At 42.8% G+C, this 22,613-nt stretch overlaps 1 protein-coding gene across 1 annotated transcript in view; it reads left to right on the forward strand.

Annotated features, from left to right (window-relative positions):
* KCTD10 (potassium channel tetramerization domain containing 10) overlaps positions 1-17,964 on the forward strand; it is a 351,521-nt gene extending 333,557 nt beyond the window's left edge. The window contains exon 7 of the mRNA XM_044068512.1: positions 16,557-17,964. Coding sequence (XP_043924447.1) covers positions 16,557-16,775 — 219 coding nt within the window. The 3' untranslated portion in view covers positions 16,776-17,964. The remainder of the gene's footprint in view (positions 1-16,556) is intronic.
* Positions 17,965-22,613: the final 4,649 nt, after the last annotated feature.

Consider the following 22,613-nt stretch of genomic DNA (forward strand, 5'->3'; position numbering starts at 1 on the left):
TTATTTTTTGTTTGCCTTCTATCTTTTTGGAAACATTGGCATTTACCCAAAATTTAGCCTTCCAAGAAGGCAACTGGCATCTGGGGCAAGAAACACTGAGGAAAATGGCGTTGGCTGATGCCTTTATACCCGAAGACCAGCAGAGATGACGTTGGGTGAAGTGCGACATCAGCCGAAGCCGGACCCGGACTTTGGAATCCGGCCGACCGAAGGGCTACCTGACGACAGGACAACCCAGTTGTTATGACTGCAGATGCTATCCAGTTCGGACATCTACATTTATGGTAGGTACAAAACTGTACTTTCCCATCCCCCTCCAGATAAAAGACCAAGACAAGAAGACGATTATGCTTCCTCTTACCAGGTTTCTATTTCCTCAGATTCTTCTGAGGAACAGGATTACGCTTTTCCCCCTTATGAAGACTCTGATGCTGAAGACTGTATTCCCTCAGCATCTACCCCTAAAGACTACTCCTTTGGGGAAACTTTACATACCATGAGGGAACATTTCCACTGGGAAGGCCAGGACTACTCTGATTTCTAAGAAAAGGCTCCGAGAGTTCCCTTTACTACCCCAGCACAGAACACTTGCTATCCCTCTAGTTTTAGACATTGTAGATGATGTTTACTTTGCGTCTAGTCTAAATCCAGACTCTCTACCTCCTGCTCCAGCCAAACCAGACAGATACTACAGAGTACCTGACTCACACAAATTCCTTTATAAAGGCCCTGTGGCTGACCCAGAAACAATTTCCCAGTTTCCCAAATGGGCTAAAGCTTCTATGGCTAAAAATCCTGTGCCCTCTGAAAGGGATTCCAGAGCCCTAGATAGATGGGGAAAGAAGATATACACCTCAGCTACTCTGGCTATGAGAGCCTTAAATTCAGTTTCACATGCTGAAATATCAGCAATTCCTAATGTCTCAATTAAAACAAAAAATGAGCACAGATTCTGAACAGTCTGAATTCAAGGAAATGCAGGCTCTGTTGCATGCAGCTGAACAGGTGGGCAAACATACTTTCCTTTTCATCTGTTAAGACCCACGCCTCAGCAATTTCAGCTCATTACAACACGGATCCTCCTTTATTTTCACATCCACTCCTAAGACAGTACCTCAGAGGGGCTAAGAACATAAGACCGCCCAGGAGAGCACAAACACCTACTTGGGATCTCAACTTTGTTCTGGAAAAGCTTACACTGCCACCCTTTGAACCAGCTTTTTCAGCTGATTTAAAATTTCTTTCATGGAAAACTGCCCTGCTACTAGCAATAACTTCAGCTAGAAGAGTCTCAGAGCTAGAGGCACTAATGGCAGTGGAGCTTTTCCTCATTTCTCATCAAGACAGTCTCTCTACGAACTAACCCTTCCTTTATGCCAAAGGTGGTATCCAGTGTGGCCATAAACCAAACCATTCATTTGCCCACCTTTTTCCCAAATCCCCAGAGCAAAGGAGAAAGACTCCTGCACTCTTTGGACATTCACAGGCCATTACGTTACTACTTGGATAAAACTAAGGCTTTCAGAAAATCTGACCAGCTCTTTGTAGCCTATGCTGCAGGATCACAAGGAAAAGCTATCTCAAAACAGACCATTTCAAAATGGATAGGACATTGCATAAGTTTCTGCTACACACATCATGGGAAACCGGTACCTGCTAACATTAGGCCCCACTCCACCAGGGCTACAGCTACATCAGCAGCCTTTCTCAGGGGGGTGCCAACCAAGGATATTCTGGAAGTTGCAACTTGGAGTTCAGTGCACACCTTCACCAAGCACTTTCACTTACCTCTATATTCTAAGACTAGAGCTGGTTTTGCCACTGCAGTTTTGCAGGTCCTACTAGCTTCTTCTAACCCTGTTTAACTCCACCACCCATCCTTAGCTTTGGGATTCAACCCAAGTGTGATGACTGCAGCAGGGTAACATGATGAACATGGTACAGTTTTGTACCTACCATAAATGTAGATGTTCAAGTGTTCACCCTGCTGCAGTCCAGGTTACCCTCCCTCCATCCCCTCTGAACTAGCTTGACTTATCTATACCATTCTATCCTATACAACCTCTGGTGTATTGCTTGTGCCTGAAGGTATTGTTTTATTTTTATATGTACATTTTTATATAGCAATATATGTATTGCCTATCTATTGGGGGCACCTGACATCTGGGGCAAGAAAAACTGAAGAAAATGGCGTTGGATGCCTCTTATATACCCCTGGCGCACTGACGTCAGGGAAGAAGCGACAGCAACCGACGCCGGACCAAAACTTTGGAACTTAGGCCGACTGCGGGACCACCTGACGGCAGGATAACCCGAGTGTGATGACTGCAGCAGGGTGAACACTCGAACATCTACATTTATGGTAGGTACAAAACTGTACTTTCTCTGCACTGCCCTTTGGCTTTTCTACTGCGCCCAGGGTTTTCACAAAGTGCCTGGCACCAGTAAATTGCATTTTGCAGGCAAAGAAATATTCAAATTTTTCCATACCTGGATGATTGTCTAATTCAGGCAGAAAACAAGGACACTCTTCTAAAGCATCTGGCGTTTGTAAGAAGGGTTCTAACTTTTCTAGGGTACACCATAAACGAAATCACAACTGGTACCCTCTCAAAAAAATTACATTCCTGGTTGAAAACTTGAATACAACTGCCCAGATGACTTACCTTATGCCAGAAAAGCAAATTCAATTGATGACTTACTTCAAACAGGTGGCCACAAAAACCCAGATATCTGCAAGACAAATTCTGCAGGCCTTGGGGTTCATGGCCTCCTGTATTCTTCTAATTCCATATGCAAGACTGCATATGAGGAAACTTCAGTGGTACCCAAAAAGTTTATGGAGTCAACATTGTCACAGCCTGGAAACAATGATTCCTGTTATACCTTGCCTGCAACTAGAGTTTCTATGGTGGGCAGAGGCCTGCCACCAAAACAAGGGACTGCCATTCACTCCACCTCCTGCCGCCCAAACCCAAGGGACTGCCATTCACTCCACCCCCTGCCGCCCAAACCCTAACTACAGACGCATCAGACTATGCTTAGGGGGCACATCTGGCAGGGAAATGCATTCAAGGCAAATGGAGCCCAAATCAAATGCACCTTCATATCAATCAGAAAGAGATGCTAGCTGTACAAAATGCTCTGACAGCCTTCAAGGAATACCTTCATCCAGGACAACTACTGATAGACAACACCACAGTCATATGTGGTACATAAACAAGCAGGGGGGTACACATTCCTACCCCCTTTGCAGACTAGCCATGGCATTGTGGAACACGGCCTTGACTTATCAAATACATCTACAAGCTCAGTTCCTGCCAGGAAAGCTAAATACTCTGGCAAACGAACTAAGCAGAACTTTTATGGACCCCCACAAATGGAAACTGGAACCACAAGTTTTCATCATGTTGACACGCAAGTGGGGGAGCCCAGACATAGATCTTTTTGCCTCTCCCCAGAACTATCAGTTGGACAAATTCTGCACAAGAATTCATCACAAAAAAGCTTGGAAATTCGATGCGCTGTCAGTCTATGCTTTTCCCCCTCTGCCTCGGCTCTCCAAAGTCCTACTGAAAGTCAGACAGGACAAGCCAAAAATTATTCTGATTGCTCCAGACTGGCCTCGACAACACTGGTACCCACTCCTGCGCAGTGTGTCGCACCTTTCTCCGTGGCTCCTGCCTCAGACACCGTACCTACTGTCTCAGCAGAACTACCAAATTCTGCACACTCAGCTCCAAACTTTGAATCTTGCAGCGTGGCTAATCAACTAATTTCACCCTTGGCATCTCTCAGCAAACCTGTGATGGATGTCATTTTGGAGGCTAGAAGGCCTAGTACTAGTAAGTCTTATGCTGACAAATGGAAAAGATTCTGTGTCTTGTACCAATCACATGGAATAAGCATAGCAATGCCCAATATTCCTCAGATTCTGCAATACTTAACTGAGATGCTTCACAAGGGCCTATCTTTTTCTTCCATAAAAATCCATGCCTCTGCCATTTCATCTCATTACAACACAGAAACTCCCCTCTTCTCTTATCCTCTGCTAAAGCAGCATCTCAGAGGGGGCAAAAATTTAAGACCTCCCAGGAGAGCACCAACTCCTGCATGGGACCTCAATTTTGTTTTGGAAAAACTCACTCTACCTCCTTTTGAGCCAGCTGCTACTGCGGACCTAAAATTTCTCTTTTGGAAAACAGCTTTCCTTTTAGCAGTCACTTCAGCTAGAAGGATTTCAGAATTACAGGCTCTTATGCCAGTGAAGCCTTTCATTATTTTTTATCTGGACAGGGTGGCTCTCAGGACCCAATCCATCCTTTATGCCTAAGGTGGTATCCAGTGTGGCTCTTAATCAGACCATTCATCTGCCAACTTTCTTCCCCAATCCACAGAACAAGGGTGAGCGGATTCTGCATTCATTGGATGTACACAGACAACCTAGATTCTACTTAAACAGGACAAAATCTCTAAAAATCTGAACAAATATTGGTGGCATTTGCTGCAGGGGCAGAGGGAAAGGCTATTTCAAAGCAGACTATTTCCAAATGGATAAGCCATTGTACTCGTTTCTGCTATACACACCTTGGTAAACCTATCCCCAAGGGGATCAGATCTCATTCCACCAGGGCTGCATCTACTTCTGCAGCCTTTCTTAGAGGGGTTCCTACCAGAGACATTCTAGAAGCTGCTACCTGGAGCTCAGTTCATACATTCACCAAACATTACCATTTTCCTCTCTTCTCTAAATCCAGAGCTGGCTTTGCCACTGCTGTCCTGCAGGCCCTTATAGCTGCTCCTAATGCTGTATAAATCCATCCTCCCAACCATAGCTTTGGGATTCTACCCAAATGTAATGACTGCAACAGTGAAACATGAAGAACATAGTACAGTTGTGTACACTTACCATAAATGTAGATGTTCGAGTGTATTCACTGTTGCAGTCCTGGTTACCCTCCCTCCAGCCCCCTGTTTTTCTCTAACTATACCTGTCCTTTCTTTTACTATGATTAAAAGCCTTTTTGGTGTATTTGCTTTTGTTTGAAGGTATATGTTTGCTTTTTAAATTGTATATACACACACACACACACACACACACACACACACACACACACACACACACACACACACACACACACACATTTTGCTCCCCATTTGTGGGGCACCTGACATCTGGGGCAAGAAAAACTGATGTAATGGCGTCGGCTGCATGTTTTATACCCCTGACGACCTGACGTCATGGAAGAAGGGACAGCAACTGACGCAGGACCCAAGATTTTGTTAATCAGGCCGACTTGAGGGCAACCTGCCAGCAGATTACCCAAATGTAATGACTGCAACAGTGAATACACTCAAACATCTGCATTTATGGCAAGTGTACACAACTGTACTTTCTTCCACCATCCCCTTTCGAGGCCAGTCTGACAACCCCAGACCGCCTCCTCTGTGACTCCCCCCACTTACACCCAAACACCCCACTTTTCCTCAGTCTCACCCTCTCCCTTCCCTCCTAGTGGATAATCACTTCAGAACAATGGGTTCTCTCCATCATTCAGTCAGGCTATTTAATGACTTGGTGGATGCTACCACCCTTTCGTGGTATCCCTCAACCACCTGCAAGCCAAACCCACCTTTTTCCACCTATCATTCAACAACTTCTAGCTCAAGGTACCATAGAACAGGTACCATGCCATCAAAGAAACATGGGCTTCTACTCCAGAATGTTTCTGATACCAAGGAAGGACGGCCCTTGGATGCCAATCCTAGACTTATCTTTTCTAAACCTGTTTCTCAAGGTTCCCAGTTTTAAAATGATAAACTTACCCCTGCTCTTACCACTCATTCCAACTCAGGGCTTCATGGTAGCCCTGGATTTGAAGGATGCCAACCTGCACATCCCTATCCACCTATATTACAGGAAATACGTCAGATTTGCAATAGGCTCTTTCCATTTGCAATTCTCTGCTTTCCCCTTTGGACTCTCCACTGCTCCCTGAGTATTCACAAAGTGCCTGGCTCCCGTCATTGCTCACTGCCAGGACTTGGTATATCAGATATACCCATACCTGGATGCCCTGCTCATTCTTCATCAAGACTGCCTAGTCCTCCTACTACATTTACAACAGGTAATCTCCAACCTAACTCGGTTAGGGTTCACCGTAAACTACGAAAAGTCTCACCTGATCCCCCCTCAAGACCTGGTTTTCTTGGGATGCAGGATCAGAACATAAAAAATGAAAGTCTTCATTCCAGATCAGAGTCCTAGACCTTTGTCTGTACTTCAAAACCTCCTCTCCCACACTTCCTTGCCAGCTCAAGAATTTTTAAGACTATTAGGCCACATGGCATCACTCATACACATGTTGCCTCTGGCAAAACTTCACTTGTGAAAAATCCAGTGGGTACTGAAAAACTTATGGAGCCAACACTCCCAGCCCCTGGACACCCCTCTCCCCTTACTTCAGTGTTTGAAGAGGGAACTCCAGTGGTGGATATCAGCTCTTCACATCAACCAAGGGATCCACCTTCAGGTCCCAGGACCACTGCAGCAGGTCTCCACAGATGCTTCTGACTTTGGGTGGGTGCAGTGATACTTACAAACCAAAAACAACTCTCTCTGCAGGGCATATGGTCCAACCCAAGACACAAGGACCATATCACCATTAATTAAATGAGGGCTTTACTGTTGGCCCTACTAACCTTCATGTCAGCCGTTCAGCCAGGAACCCTGAAAGTAATCACAGACAATATGACGGTCCTGTGGTACATAAACAAGCAGGGGGAATGAAGCCTTACCTTCTATGCAGCCTGGCAGTCCACATCTGGAACCTAGCATTATCTTTTCATATTCATCTGGTAGCTGTTTATATTCCTTCAACAGAGAATGTTATGGCAGACTTCCTGAGCAGAACTTCAGCTCCCAGTCATGAATGGATGCTTCACAGGGAAGTATTCCTGGACATAATCCACAGGTGGGGTATTCCACAAGCAGATCTTTTTTCTTTTGCCCAGAACAGATAGACTGGCTAAATTCTGCACAAAGAATCCGCATCCACAAGCATGGGAAGTGGACGCCTTCTCCTTTTCTTGGGAGGGAATGTACCTCTATGCTCTGCCCCCCTTCCCCCTTAACCTTAATTCAGAAATTCCTCCTGAAAATACAGAGGGACAACCCAAAAATCCTAATGGTGACCCATTTTTGGCCAAGACAGCATTGGTTTCCCCTCCTACACCTACTAGCCAAGGGTAATCACCACAGGTTACCCTGCCGAATAGACCTGCTCACACAGGACAGGGGATCCCTACTATACCCTCAGGTGAACAATCTGAAATTAACCTTATGGGTGATGGGGTTTTGATCCCCTACAGACACCTATACTCAGAGGATCTACTCAATGTTCTGCAGGATGCCAGAAAACATAGTACCAGGAGAAACTATGTATCTAAATGGAACAGATTCTCCTACTGGTGTCAACGGGAAAAACCAGAACCCTTTGACTACCTTTATACTTGTGGTCCTTTCCTATTTGTGTGAGCTGCTTCAGGACTAACTTACTCATCAGTCAAAGTGCATTTATCTGCCATCTCTACCTGTCTGTCTCCCCCTCCTCTGGCTTCCAGACTGGAGGTTAAACTTTTCCTCAAAGGGGGTTCTTCACATCAGGCCTCCCAGGAAACCTATTCCTCCCCCTTGGAACCTGAACTTCATACTAGAAAAACGAATATTGCCACCCTTTGAACCAGCTCATTCAGTATCCCTGAAGCTATGCACACTGAAAACAGTTCTACTAGTGGTCCTTACATCCGCCAGGAGGGTATCGGAGATACAATCCCTCATGGCTACCTCTCCGTACCTTATTTTCCACAAGGACAGAGTTGCTGTCAGAACCAACCGTTCGTTCATGCCTTAGGGTGGTTAATGAACTCTCACTAAACCAGACCATTAACCTACCAGATGTCCTTCATGGATGCATCTGCAGTCATAACAACTGGATGAATCTCTTGATAAGAAATATGTATTAGAAATGGTAAATAACATACAACAGGTTAGTAACCATTCCTTAAAATGTGGCTATGATGCACTGGAGGCTTCATTTAGATCAGCCATGACTGGCACAGTGATAAGAAGGCATGCATGGCTAAAAGAGCAAGCTTTACTGGATCATGTTAAAGCTAAGTTGCTAGATGCTCCTATGGATAAGACAAGTTTGTTTGGTACACCTGCCCAGCAGGTTATGAAGAAAATGGAAGAAAAGGCAAAATCTTTCCAAACGGTTAAAGATTTCTTGCAGGTACAACCCCCAAGGTTTAGCAGGAACTGGCCTGCCAAAAATTGGTCCTTTCCTGACTCCACAAGATCTCAAAGGGGCAGGAACAGACGTTCCAGAGGCAGAAACCAATCTAGAGGAGGTGCCTACAGAGGACTACAGTGGCAAGGTAACAACAGAGGCACAGACACAACCTCTGCCACTACATCAACACAACCACAGTGACTTAACCCTAAATCCGCCTACCAGGGAACAAATAGCAGCTCCTTTAGGCGGAAAGTTAACCTTATTTTCAAAGAACTGGCACTACATAACAAAAGACAAGTGGATTCTACAAACCATAGATCAAGGCTACCGGTTCCACTTCCACACTTTACCAGTCAAAAGAGGAATGCCAAATCTACCTCCAAATCAAAAAACAAAGGATCTACAACAGATAATGGAGTTAGCAAACATGAGAGCTGTGGAAAGAGTGCCAACAGCAGAGCAAGGAAAGGGGTTCTACTCCAAATTATTCCTAGTTCCAAGAAAGGAAAAAAGTTGGAGACCAATTCTCGACCTGTCCACCTTAAATACATACATCATTGTCCCAAAATTCAAAATGCTGACCTTACAGCAACTTCTTCCCATGCTGGGCAAGGAGTGTTGGCTGGTAACTCTAGATCTCAAGGAGGCATACCTGCACGTCCCATTCGACCAATCTGCAGAAGATACCTCAGATTTCTTGCAGGATCAGAGCACTATCAATTCTCAGCATTGCCCTTTGTCTTATCTCCTGTACTCAGAGTATTCACAAAATGCCTGGCATCAGTAATCACCCATTGCAGACTACAGGGAATTCAAATTTACCCATACCTGGACGACTGCTTACTACAAGGGGACAACAAAAGCAAGCTGACAACAGATTTACAAAGGGTCATTTACTTGCTACAAGCACTGGGATACACAGTCAATTTACAAAAGTCAAGGCTGATACCATCCCAAACAAGGACCTTCTTGGGCGCGGAATTGGACACAGTGAAACAAATGGCATTCCTAACTACAGAAAAACAAAAAGAACTCCCTCTTTACTTCTTGGCACTAACAAAACTGAACAAGATAACAGCAAGGAAAGTACTCCAGGCCTTGGGCTTCATGGCATCATGCATAATCTTGGTCCCATTTGCCAGACTACATATGAGAAAACTACAGTGGTACCTAAAGAATTTATGGTCCCAACACAGACACAGCCTGGAAACAGAAATCCCACTAATTCCATGCTTAAAACAGGAGCTCCTATGGTGGGCTCAGGCATGCCAGTCAAACCCAGGCCTACCCTTTCGCAGATGTCAAGCAAGCCAGACCATCACAACAGACGCTTCAGACCTAGGATGGGGGGCCCACGTGCTGGACAAATGCGTGCAAGGACTCTGGACACAGGATCAACTTCACCTGCACATCAACCTAAAAGAAATGCTGGCAGTAAAACTGGCAATCCAAAAGTTCAAACCATTTCTCAAAGAGGGCCAGTTGATGATAAGGACAGACAACACCACAGTCATGTGGTACATCAACAAACAGGGAGGCACTCATTCATACCCCCTATGCAGAATGACTTTGGAGCTGTGGACCCTGGCACTCGGCTACAACATCCAGTTACAGGCAATATTTGTACCGGGAAAAGAAAATACTCTAGCAGACATACTAAGCAGAACCACTTCGGATGCCCACGAATGGAAGCTGCACCCGGACATCTTCAAGACCATCTCAAAGAAATGGGGAATGCCTCAGATAGATCTATTCGCATCACCTCTCAATCACCAGCTCAAAAAATTCTGCACAAGGACATTCCACCCACTAGCATGGAAAGTGGATTCGCTCTCCTTCAGCTGGAAAGGCCTAACAGCATATGCATTCCCACCTCTTCTCTTGATACACAAAGTACTACTAAAAATCAAGGAAGAACGTCCAAGGATAATCCTGATAGCTCCAACCAGGGGAGGAGGATAAAGGTAAATTATGGTGTGTTTAGGATCCCTTGCAGTACAGCAGTGGCAAACCCTGCTCGGGATCTGGAATATAGAGGCAAATTGTAATGCTTGGCAAATGTATGCACGGAGGTCCAAGTAGCCGCCTCAATAATGTCTTTGGTTGCCACTCCTCGTAAGAAGGCTGTGGTAGTGGCTGTTGCCCTTGTAGAATGAGGTCTTATGTTCTGTGGAATTGGTTTTCCATGGAAGGAGTAACAGAATCGTATGCAATTTCCTATCCATTTGGAGATTGTCTGTTTGGAAATAGCTTTTCCTTCCCTTCCTGTTGCATAAGCTACGAAAAGTTGGTCAGTCTTTCTGCTATTTTTGTTCTGTCCAAGTAGTAGCGTAGCTGTCTATGTACATCCAAGGTATGCAGTATTCTTTCCCTCTGTTTTGTGGGTTGGGAAAGAAGGTAGGTAGGTGGATTGCCTGGTTTAAAGACACTCTGGATACCACCTTAGGCATAAATGTAGGATTAGTCCTCATGGACACTCTATCTTGGTGGAAGATTAGGAAGGGTTGCACCGCCATTAAGGCCTGTAGTTCTGAAACCCTCCTTGCTGAAGTAATTGCCAGTAGGAAAGCAGTTTTCCATGACAGGTGTTGTAGGTCTGCTGTTGCTGCTGGTTCAAAGGGTGATAGTGTCAACTTTTCTAGCACAAAGTTTAAGTCCCAAGCTGGTAATGGTGGCTTCCTTGGAGGTTTTACATTCTTGATTCCTCTGAGAAACTGCCTGAGCAAAGGGTGCGAAAAAACAGGTGGATCAAAGCTGTATTCTGCTGAAATAGCTGATGCATGTATCTTGATGGAGGAGTAGGACAGGCCTGAATGAAGAAGTTCAGCCAGGTACTCCAGAATGTTAGGCATATCTATGTTTGACACATCTTTTCCTCTTTCAGTACTCCAAATGACAAACCTTTTCCATTTTCCAGCATAGTTCCTTCTTGTTGAAGGCCTGCGTGCTTCAAGCATAATGTCTTTAACTCTTTGGGAAAGCTCTGTGTTAGCTGCTGCTATGTGATGTTCCATGCAGTCAGTTGTAACGTTTTTAGGTTTGGATGCATGATGCTGTAGTTGTTCTGAGTTAACATCAAAGGCATCAGGGGAATTGGCCACATATTGTTCCGAGACATGCTCCTCAGTAGTGGGTACCAGTGTTGTCTTGGCCAGTTTGGAGCTATCAGGATTATCCTTGGACGTTCTTCCTTGATTTTTAGTAGTACTTTGTGTATCAAGGGAAGAGGTGGGAATGCATATGCTGTTAGGCCTTTCCAGCTGAAGGAGAGCGAATCCACTTTCCATGCTAGTGGGTGGAATGTCCTTGTGCAGAATTTTTGAGCTGGTGATTGAGAGGTGATGCGAATAGATCTATCTGAGGCATTCCCCATTTCTTTGAGATGGTCTTGAAGATGTCCGGTGCAGCTTCCATTCGTGGGCATCGAAGTGGTTCTGCTTAGTATGTCTGCTAGAGTATTTTCTTTTCCCGGTACAAATATTGCCTGTAACTGGATGTTGTAGCGGAGTGCCAGGGTCCACAGCTCCAAAGTCATTCTGCATAGGGGGTATGAATGAGTGCCTCCCTGTTTGTTGATGTACCACATGACTGTGGTGTTGTCTGTCCTTATCATCAACTGGCCCTCTTTGAGAAATGGTTTGAACTTTTGGATTGCCAGTTTTACTGCCAGCATTTCTTTTAGGTTGATGTGCAGGTGAAGTTGATCCTGTGTCCAGAGTCCTTGCACGCATTTGTCCAGCACGTGGGCCCCCCATCCTAGGTCTGAAGCGTCTGTTGTGATGGTCTGGCTTGCTTGACATCTGCGAAAGGGTAGGCCTGGGTTTGACTGGCATGCCTGAGCCCACCATAGGAGCTCCTGTTTTAAGCATGGAATTAGTGGGATTTCTGTTTCCAGGCTGTGTCTGTGTTGGGACCATAAATTCTTTAGGTACCACTGTAGTTTTCTCATATGTAGTCTGGCAAATGGGACCAAGATTATGCATGATGCCATGAAGCCCAAGGCCTGGAGTACTTTCCTTGCTGTTATCTTGTTCAGTTTTGTTAGTGCCAAGAAGTAAAGAGGGAGTTCTTTTTGTTTTTCTGTAGTTAGGAATGCCATTTGTTTCACTGTGTCCAATTCCACGCCCAAGAAGGTCCTTGTTTGGGATGGTATCAGCCTTGACTTTTGTAAATTGACTGTGTATCCCAGTGCTTGTAGCAAGTAAATGACCCTTTGTAAATCTGTTGTCAGCTTGCTTTTGTTGTCCCCTTGTAGTAAGCAGTCGTCCAGGTATGGGTAAATTTGAATTCCCTGTAGTCTGCAATGGGCGATTACTGATGCCAGGCATTTTGTGAATACTCTGGGCGCAGTAGATAAGCCAAAGGGCAATGCTGAGAATTGATAGTGCTCTGATCCTGCAAGAAATCTGAGGTATCTTCTGCAGATTGGTGGAATGGGGACGTGCAGGTATGCCTCCTTGAGATCTAGAGTTACCAGCCAACACTCCTTGCCCAGCATGGGAAGAAGTTGCTGTAAGGTCAGCATTTTGAATTTTGGGACAATGATGTATGTATTTAAGGTGGACAGGTCGAGAATTGGTCTCCAACTTTTTTCCTTTCTTGGAACTAGGAATAATTTGGAGTAGAACCCCTTTCCTTGCTCTGCTGTTGGCACTCTTTCCACAGCTCTCATGTTTGCTAACTCCATTATCTGTTGTAGATCCTTTGTTTTTTGATTTGGAGGTAGATTTGGCATTCCTCTTTTGACTGGTAAAGTGTGGAAGTGGAACCGGTAGCCTTGATCTATGGTTTGTAGAATCCACTTGTCTTTTGTTATGTAGTGCCAGTTCTTTGAAAATAAGGTTAACTTTCCGCCTAAAGGAGCTGCTATTTGTTCCTGGTAGGCGGATTTAGGGTTAAGTCACTGTGGTTGTGTTGATGTAGTGGCAGAGGTTGTGTCTGTGCCTCTGTTGTTACCTTGCCACTGTCGTCCTCTGTAGGCACCTCCTCTAGATTGGTTTCTGCCTCTGGAACGCACGTTCCTGCCCCTTTGAGATCTTGTGGAGTCAGGAAAGGACCAATTTTGGCAGGCCAGTTCCTGCTAAACCTTGTGGGTTGTACCTGCAAGAAATCTTTAACCGTTTGGACAGATTTTGCCTTTTCTTCCATTTTCTTCATAACCTGCTGGGCAGGTGTACCAAACAAACTTGTCTTATCCATAGGAGCATCTAGCAACTTAGCTTTAACATGATCCGGTAAAGCTTGCTCTTTTAGCCATGCATGCCTTCTTATCACTGTGCCAGTCATGGCTGATCTAAATGAAGCCTCCAGTGCATCATAGCCACATTTTAAGGAATGGTTACTAACCTGTTGTATGTTATTTACCATTTCTAATACATATTTCTTATCAAGAGATTCATCCAGTTGTTATGACTGCAGATGCTATCCAGTTCGGACATCTACATTTATGGTAGGTACAAAACTGTACTTTTTCTACTCTCAACCACAAAATTCCTCAGAAAGGACTCTGCATTCCTTGGATTTCCACGGACAACTGAGGTATTACTTAGACAAAACCAAGCCGATCAGAAAGTCAGATCAACTTTTCATCTTCTTCCACCCAAGAGCTCTAGGGAAGGCAGTCTCCAAGCAGGCCATTTCTTCATGGATTTCTAAATTCATTACTGTATGCTATTCTTACCATGGAAAATCCGTGCACGGTCAAGTCTAACCTCATTCTACAAGGGCAGCTGCTTCATCAGCTGCTTTTTTCAAAGGAATTGACTACGCTTCCATCCTGGAAGCTGCCACTTGGACTTCTGTTCACACCTTTATCAAGCATTACGAACTGGACGTAGTCTCTAGAGTCAGAGCAGGGTTTGCCATGTCCATTCTCCAAGGACTCATTGACCAGGGAAACCAATCCTCCACCCAGAACCATACCTAAAAGCTCTGGTACTCTCCTTACTGTTATGAATACTGCAACGTGTGAGAATAGTTGTTTAAGAACTTATCATAACCTTAGATGTTCTTCTCTTCCATGTTGCAGTAGTCAGTCCCTCCCACCTTCCCCTCTACCATCTAACATACCATACTGACTTGTGGGGACATGACTCTTCTTTCCCCCAGTCTCTTCACTAAACATAAACTACCTGCTACCCTGACTCTAGCCTACATGTAATTCTAAGGGCTCCCTTGGGACCCTTCGTACCCACAGGAGTACTACTGTATGCAGCAGTTCATTCTGAGGAGGATACATGCAGATGTCACCTTTATTCCCTACGTTGGTTTATGGCCCTGGCAAGGGACATCACATGTACCCTCCAGAAGCAAAGACATTTATACTGGCCAGAAGGCGGTGCTGCTGGCAGCAACTCCATACTGTTAATGAATAATGCAACATGGAAGTGAAGGACATCTAAGGTTATGGTAAGTTCTACACAACTATTCTTTACTTTTTAAATCACTTCTGAAACTATCATCTAACCTTCAACCCGTTTTACGTAAACAAAAACTGCACCTCCTAATTTGCCTTTGGTGGTGGTAAGGGAATGACTTCTTAATTATGGGTATCCTTGGCCTTGTAGAAATTGTAAGAATAAAGGTTTTGTGTGTGCAGGTCTGGATCACAAAGTTCAAATGTAAAGTTCTAGTGTAAATCACAAGCTAAGTGCATTCTTTGGTCGCTAAAAGTTGCTCCACATTTCATTTGATTACAGGACTGCATTCCTGTGAAGAAAAGCAGACTTGGTTAGTATAGAAGTGGGCAAGTGATGCTCTCCTTTTGCACATATATTTTGTATCTTTTTTCTCATACCCCAGTAGCTACTGTGCCCTTGCTGCACCCCAGCAAGGAAAGGCACCTGGAGCCACCAGTGCTTGCAAACATTTTCATGCAGTTCTTGCACTGGTTTCACATGCTGTCTTACTTGTTTTGTGTGTGTCTTTTTAAAGCCCTAGAGAAGTCACCTCCTCAGTTGTTCTCCCAAGTTCTTTTTTTCTTTGTTCAACTTTTCCCTTTGCTCTATCCCATATGATTCTGTCCTAATATCTGCTTTTACCAGTCTGTTGGGGGTGTGTGCCATTCTTGGGTTTCTCATCATGTAGTCCAGGCATCCTGCAGATGCACATAGCTCAGCCTTCCTTTCTGTTAAATTATTTTCCTAGCTTCCCATCTGCATGTAAGTATATGCGTAATAACCGTACCGAGTGTCTGATGTTGATCCAAGTCTTTCTCTTATCTACATACAGTGGTTTGACTGCAGAAATGTATACAAACACTGGAGCTGCTGATCATACTGTCAAGAAAGAAGAGCTGACTTTCTGGTCAATCTTTATTCTTCCTCCTGTCAGAAATGTTTAATCATGTATTCTTTCTTGAGCATGAATGCTTGATTGCTAATGTCATGAGCTAAGCTGGTACTTTTGTGTTAGAAGGCCAGCTGATTTTCATAGGATTTTACTTTAGCAGAAAGCTTGTGGCATGCGGCCTTGCCATATGCCTGTCTGATGGATAAGCTAGCTGCCATCTCAGGAAATTTCCTTGCGTCTGAGCAATTCTTGATGACTTTACAGTGAACCCACCACATTTGCCTTGTAGAGAAGCTGCTGCTTGCATCACAACATTTAAGAGAAAAATCACATTGTCTTTGGGCTATGTCTTTTTACTGCATCATGTAATTTAAGCACTGCTAATGCAAGTTTCATAAAGGCAAATCTGCAGTAAGCAGATTTGTTTTTAAACTTGCTTTGCCATGCTGTGTGTACTGCTCTTCGTAACTTACTAATGCATTGGTACAGTTTTGATTAGATGCATGTATGGTGATAGAACTGCATTTGTCAAGTTATGTAAGGTCAGGGTTTGCATACATATTTTATTAGACAGAAAGCCAATAGTCATGCTTTGCCTTCAGGATGTAAAAAAGCTATTTATCATCGTTTCAGAAAACGCCTTTTGTCAGTACCACATCTTACTAGTAAAGGTCCACATTGGCTGTTACTGGTTTTACACTTGCATTACCTCATTTAGTTACACATGGTGAGAGTTTCACTTTTTTTACTTTGTACTTGGATAAATAATATTGGGCAACAATTACTGAAGTGTTTTTTTTCTGCAGCTGGTATCTATTACATGCAGACATCCTGTAACGGTAATGTGATATCCATGCAAAGGTGAATACAGCAGTTCTCTGAATAAAAATGCATTTTGTAATTATGCAGTGCTTCTTGGTGTGTTTCTGCCACTTATGATGCATAACTTCAAACTTCCCTTTCTTACAGGTTGAGTTTCCAGAAGCCCGAATTTATGAAGAGACCCTGAATATCCTACTGTATGAGGCCCAAGATGGTCGTGGACCGGATAATGCTTTGCTTGAGGCAACAGGAGGTGCAGCAGGTCGCTCCCATCACTTTGATGATGATGAGGAAAGAGAGCGCATTGAACGAGTTAGGAGAATACATGTCAAACGTCCAGATGACCGGGCACACCTTCATCAGTGAAGGGATGACAGAGACCTCTATTCACATTTGTTAAGCATTCTTGGTAATGCTGTGAACTCTTATAGTAAAACTGACTACTAGACTCCAAAGCAGTCAAAGGTCAGGTGTTTGTCAGAACTGCTGCATTTATACTTTGAGATTAAAGGGCATCTGTCTCATTGCTGCTGAATGTTGAGATTACCCTCTTATGCTGTAGGAAGCTCTTCCATGATGATCATCAAGTCTTAATTAGCCCTAAAGGAAAGTGAAGAACTAGCCAAAGACTAGTGGTGTTTTTTTGTTTAATGTAGACAGTCTTTCATTATCTGGCTGGAATCCAAGCATTGTAGTACTACTGAAATGTTGCTAAAGTCTTTCAGCACGGTTAGACTAGATATTTTGTTTTTGTTTATGGATTACAGTCCCCCCCCCAAGATAACTGCAAGTCGTGAAACAGAATTTGAGACTGAGTCGTATCCATTTTCTAAAACGTATTTTTACATTTTGTGTTGAACCTGTCCGCCAGCCATGATGGCTTATGCAGAGGCCTACAAAATATATTTAATTAAAGTTAGGGTAGTAGATTGCTAATTTGGCCTGCAGAAGTATTGTGATGCAATAGAAAATAGATAAAACCAGTGCCAGTAGGTTTGGGGGGGGGGGGTGAATTCTGACTCACATCTCCTCTTTTGGGTCGATTCAGACTGTACAAGGCCAGAGGAGTACTGAAGGTGATATGCAGTTGCAGTTTTTTAATTCTTTTCCATTCCAAGTCAAGAACATTAAAGCACAGACCGTGCATTAAGAGGGTCCTAAGTTGTAAGGTAAAGCAGTGTATTCTGACTGATGTTTAAGTGTTTGAACACATTAGCTGCCTATTACTGCTGTTGAATTTTGTTTATTTTTTAGACCCGTTTGATATGTTGATTGGCCTTACTACAGTTAATCAGGCTGCTTTAGAAGTCTTTCTTTACCCAGAGAGCTTTTTAGGAGGGAGAGATTGAGCTCACTGGCATGAAAAATAAAAAAAATAGTTGGCTCCCACTGTCATGAGGATGCTGAGACATTGGTAAATAAATGCTCCAAAGGACTTGTGCAGGTGTTACGGGCTAAGCCCTTGGGAGATGTTAAGAAGTGAGCTTGTTAGTAGATGGAGTCTTGAGTTTTGTTTTATTGAATCCAGATAAAACATTTTTGTAGGATCTGTTAACACTTTGCTCTTTTGATGGTTTCATTTGTAATACTACTGTTGTCTGCTTCTGGTATTTTATCAGAAGTGTTTTTGTGTGTGTTTTGTGTCTTTTGTGCGTGTCTGTCTGCCCCCCCCCAGTGAGAACGGTTTCTTGCTAACATTGCTTACTTATTAAATACTCTTATTGCCGCTATGCTTCCATTATGGTGTACTAATAGCTTTCTGGCTGTTTTGGACTTGACATTCCTTGAGCAGGAATCTGAACCCTAAAATAAGAGGGAGTGTTGCCTCTGTGTCACATGAGGGCTTTAGTGCAACATTGGTTAGACCTCTGTATATCAGAAGAATGATTTTCAGTGGCATGCAGCAGTTTAAAACTGATTAGGATAAGGGTACACATTTTGAAAATGTCATTGTCCTCTTGTCAAGAGTTAAATTTAAGCCAGCATTGAATTAGCAAGAGCTTTACTTGGCACCAGTCTTAATTTATTTCCAAATAACTTTGTCACTTCATAGTTATAAGTGGTAAAAGTGCATGCCCCCCAGCACCCACCTACCCATACAGCCCGAATTCTGAATAGTAGGAATGGGCTTGGTTTCTCTCAAGTAGGCATTGTGATCCTTGTCTTTCCCAAGTTGACATGAAACTAGTCATTGATTTGAATATGATGTCAGCTTTTGCAGCAATCGGCAGAAGTTTGTTGTGGTGTGTTTGTCTTGGGTACTGGTGACTTGGAATGCGTTCTGATTATTAAAAGGGTTGCAGAGGGCATATACTCATCTGTATGGTACCCAAAGAGCTCTTTGCTCTAAAAAGGTTGAAGTTGAAGCTTATTTTGGCAAAACTGACTAGTGGTTTTTGACCCAAGATCTGTCTTTGTCCAGCTAGTGGGAATATCATATATTAAAAAGAGGGCAACTTCCACTGAATTAGGGAGCTTTTTCTATACAGAAAATGCTTGATCAAGTACTGCCAAAAATAGTAAAGTTTGATCCAGTGTACATTGTAAAATACTGATGTCTGAGCAGCAGATGCTAAATAGACATACCCATTTTTTCTGCCAGGTAAACCTACACAATGCATCTTTTTATAGTTTTAATAACAGAAACTGTTGGGTTCCTTCCTCAGATCACTGTTGCAGTATTCCAGACTGCTAAGTTACCAAATAAGCTGGGCATCTGGCTGCTTACTTCTCAACTGTCCAGATTTTTGTGTCTTATTTTTGGTGTATTCTGCATAAAATGTATGTTTTTTGGCAAATTGCTGAAGACTATAGTCACTAAATAATGACAAACATTTTAGTTTCAGACTTCGTATATTCAGAAAATGCATGCCAGCAACACATCCAGTTATTCTAGCAACTTTCTAAGTTTGTAAGAGCAATATTTAAAATTTGGCCTTATCTTTGAGTCATTGCCCCCCACTCCCCCCACCATTTTAGGCTTTGTCTAGATTTCTTGCACTGCAAGGTTGAGAGGTATGTCTAGCTGGGGTACCAAAATTAAAATGGAACATTTCCCAAACATACTAGAAATTCACAATATTCCATACATCTACCGTTGATTTTTTTTCATTTCATTCTTCTTTAGAAGACTTTCAGACATCTAGTTTTCTGTGGTGCGGAGAACTGTCTCTTTCAGTGTTCCATTTGAATCCCTTTATAAGATCTCTGCAGTAAAAAAAAAAAATATATATATATATATATATATATATATATATATATATATATATATATATATATATATATATATATATAAAATATATGTAATGTTAGTGCTACTTATTCCTTGCCTTGCATGACAAACCAACTGATACTTTGCTTAGTGCTTTCTTTGCGGGGTACAGTACTCTCTTAAGTTAAGTTATGTTTAATTTAATTGAATTAAAATGTCTCCAGGCTGAAGAATTTCTTCAAACTTGAGTAGAGTGCCCCATTACCAGGATTCCAAAACAGATTACACGCAAGGCTGTTGTTGAGTTGGCAAACACACACTGTGAGCAATTGTGACTCAGCCGCAGCTTGCCCTAGCAAAAGTTCTGTAATTCTAAAACATTATGTTGTAGTTTTTTGGGTGCTAGCTGTTCTTCATTGCTGTGATATTCCTTTTTCTGTATCTCATTGTTTCTTTACTTGCATGTTGCCTGTCATACTGAATAATCAGTTTAAGGTTATTTGCTACAGCCCTTAAGTTCCTCTCCTTAAAGAGCACTTTTTGGCAGAAAGTGCATAAAATTGTCCCTATTTTTGGACCTTTGTCCTTCCTTTATTTATGTCTTTATTGTCCAGGTGTTTTGCTCTAAGAAGTTGAAAGATATGTTGCTGTGTGCTTGTGTGTGTGTGTAAGCACATGCATATGTACATACACATGTATTGCATGTATGTGTATGTAGTTTCCATTCCTTTTCTCTTAATGTTCTTCTAGTTTGTTTGCGTTTAATTAGGAATACTTTATGTAGCCCTTGAGACGTTTGCATCTGTATTATTTTCCCGGCTTAGTAAGCTTCTTTGGTTGATTTATCATGCTTTTCATGTGGCCATCTTTTTCCCTTCTGCAGTCTTTTATACTGCAAGCTTTCCTTTAAAAAGCAAAAACTAAGTAATAGTGTTACTTTTTGAAAAAGTGTAGTACTGACTGGAGCTCATAACTTAAAAAAATCAAAGGATGTCATTAAAATCGACAGGTTGCTGCCTTAAGATCTAGTAACTCTGAAGTTTTAAGTCATGGAAAGGCAGATGAAAATTGTATCACATTTGAGAAGTCTTGACTTAAAATGAAATCCTATCAGAGTGCCAGCCAGCCCTTTTAATTTTAGGGCAGAGTAAGCCATAAAAGAATACTGAACCCCTTTGAGTAAGGCAAAGGCACTAATATTGCATAAAAGATGAAGTAGTCATGTAAAACTTTTTTTTTTTTTGTTTTCTAGTCTTAGTTGTCTTTAACAGAGCTATGGTTTACGTACATTTAGTTCCCTGTATCATAAGCTAATACAGTGTTAGTATATGGTCATTTGCATTCCCAAGGTTTTTTAAGCCTGTGCATATTTATCATTTTTCTAGAGAGTCTCCTTGATAGTAGGTTTTGATATCTTTTGCAGACTTGGACCTTCCCTTGTATCATATTTGCAGTCGTGTATAAAAATGATGACTACTTCCCACTTTTGAATTCCTTATCACTTGAGTTTTTAGGTAATATTCCATGAACTCGACTCTGTTTACCAGTACCACCTTTCACCTGTACCATGTATGGATCTTTATTTTGTGAGAATCTTTGGGCTCTCAAATGTTTTGCGTGTTAACTACATAGTGGTTTCAGGCCACTAAGTACCTGTACTGGTGTTGTGGTACTCTTTGGATATTTAGTAGTAGTTAAACTCCATGTATTCTGCAGTTTGAGTAGCCATATGAACTGACATTTTATAGTTTGTGTGATGTAATAGCGCTGACATATAAACTGTAAGGAGTGCAAGTTCTGTTACTGAAGTACTAGAGAGATTCCATCACTTTAGGTGGTTTACAGTTTAAAAAGTGAGAGACTGCATTAAAATGAGTTAAAATGCAAAGGTATAGTAAGTAACAGATTAGGTTACGGTTATTGATGATGGTGGTGTGTTGTTTTAGGTATAATTGGTAGAATCATTAGATGTTCTTCGTGTTTCACTGTTGCAGTCATTACATTTGGATTATCTGCCTGCAGGTAGCCCTCAGCTGGTCTGATTATCAAAGTCTTGGGTCCTGAATCGGATGCTGTCTCTTCTTCCATGACATCAGATAGTCAGGGGTATAAAGCATGCAGCTGACGCCATTACATCAGTCTTTCTTGCCGAGTGGTGCCCGAAGCAGAAGCAGTTCGGCCGACTCCTGAAATTTCCGTTTTCGAGTTTCAGAACTGAAGTCTTCAAAAAAGCTAAGTACCCCATTGGGGATCCTTTTTCTTGCTCTAAACAGATGTCAGTAAAAGTTAACAATTGTATTACCTGTGGAAAGCAAATACGTCAAAGATTTTCATTCGTATTGCATTCCTTGCCTAGGGCCCAGACCATGACGTCCCTCGCTGTCTGTTTTCTGCCTTATTCAAACTATTTCGGTACTCTGTTTAATTATCCAGAAATGGCTTTGATAAGCCATTCGACTACCAACATTCCGAAAAAACGTAACTATACAGAGACAGACCGCATTGGTCCAAAGCTGCTGACGACGCTTCCGTTAAGCTAGTTGCCAGTTCGCCAGTACTCAGTGAGGCGCTTTCGCAGCCCCTGACACCTGCTACTTCTGATTCGCAGGCCTCTACTGAGACCCATTCAGAGTCCGGTATGACGCGAGATGCTTCTTCGACTATGGAACCTGCGGATGTCTCTACCTTGGATGGGTCCGGAGCCACTGTGCAGGCACTGGCTTCTGAGGGTGTATTCAGGCGTACGGACTTGCATTTTCAAACTGACGCCATATTCTTCTTCAAGGTCTAAAACTCGACCCACGCCTAGAAAACAGACATCCAAACCACATGGTCAGGCCCATATGCCTAAAAAACAAATGGTAAGAATGGCTGAAGACCTTAACTCTGATTAGGGGAAGCCAGCCTTCTCCCTGTAAGAGACCTAGAACTGCTTTTCCTTCTGATTCTTCTGATGAGGATTCTGAAATTTCTATTTCTTCTGATGACCAAGA

The sequence above is a fragment of the Protopterus annectens genome, chromosome 4.part0 (genome assembly GCF_019279795.1).
Source record: "Protopterus annectens isolate FY-2018-M chromosome 4.part0, PAN1.0, whole genome shotgun sequence".
Lineage (NCBI taxonomy): Eukaryota > Metazoa > Chordata > Ceratodontiformes > Protopteridae > Protopterus > Protopterus annectens.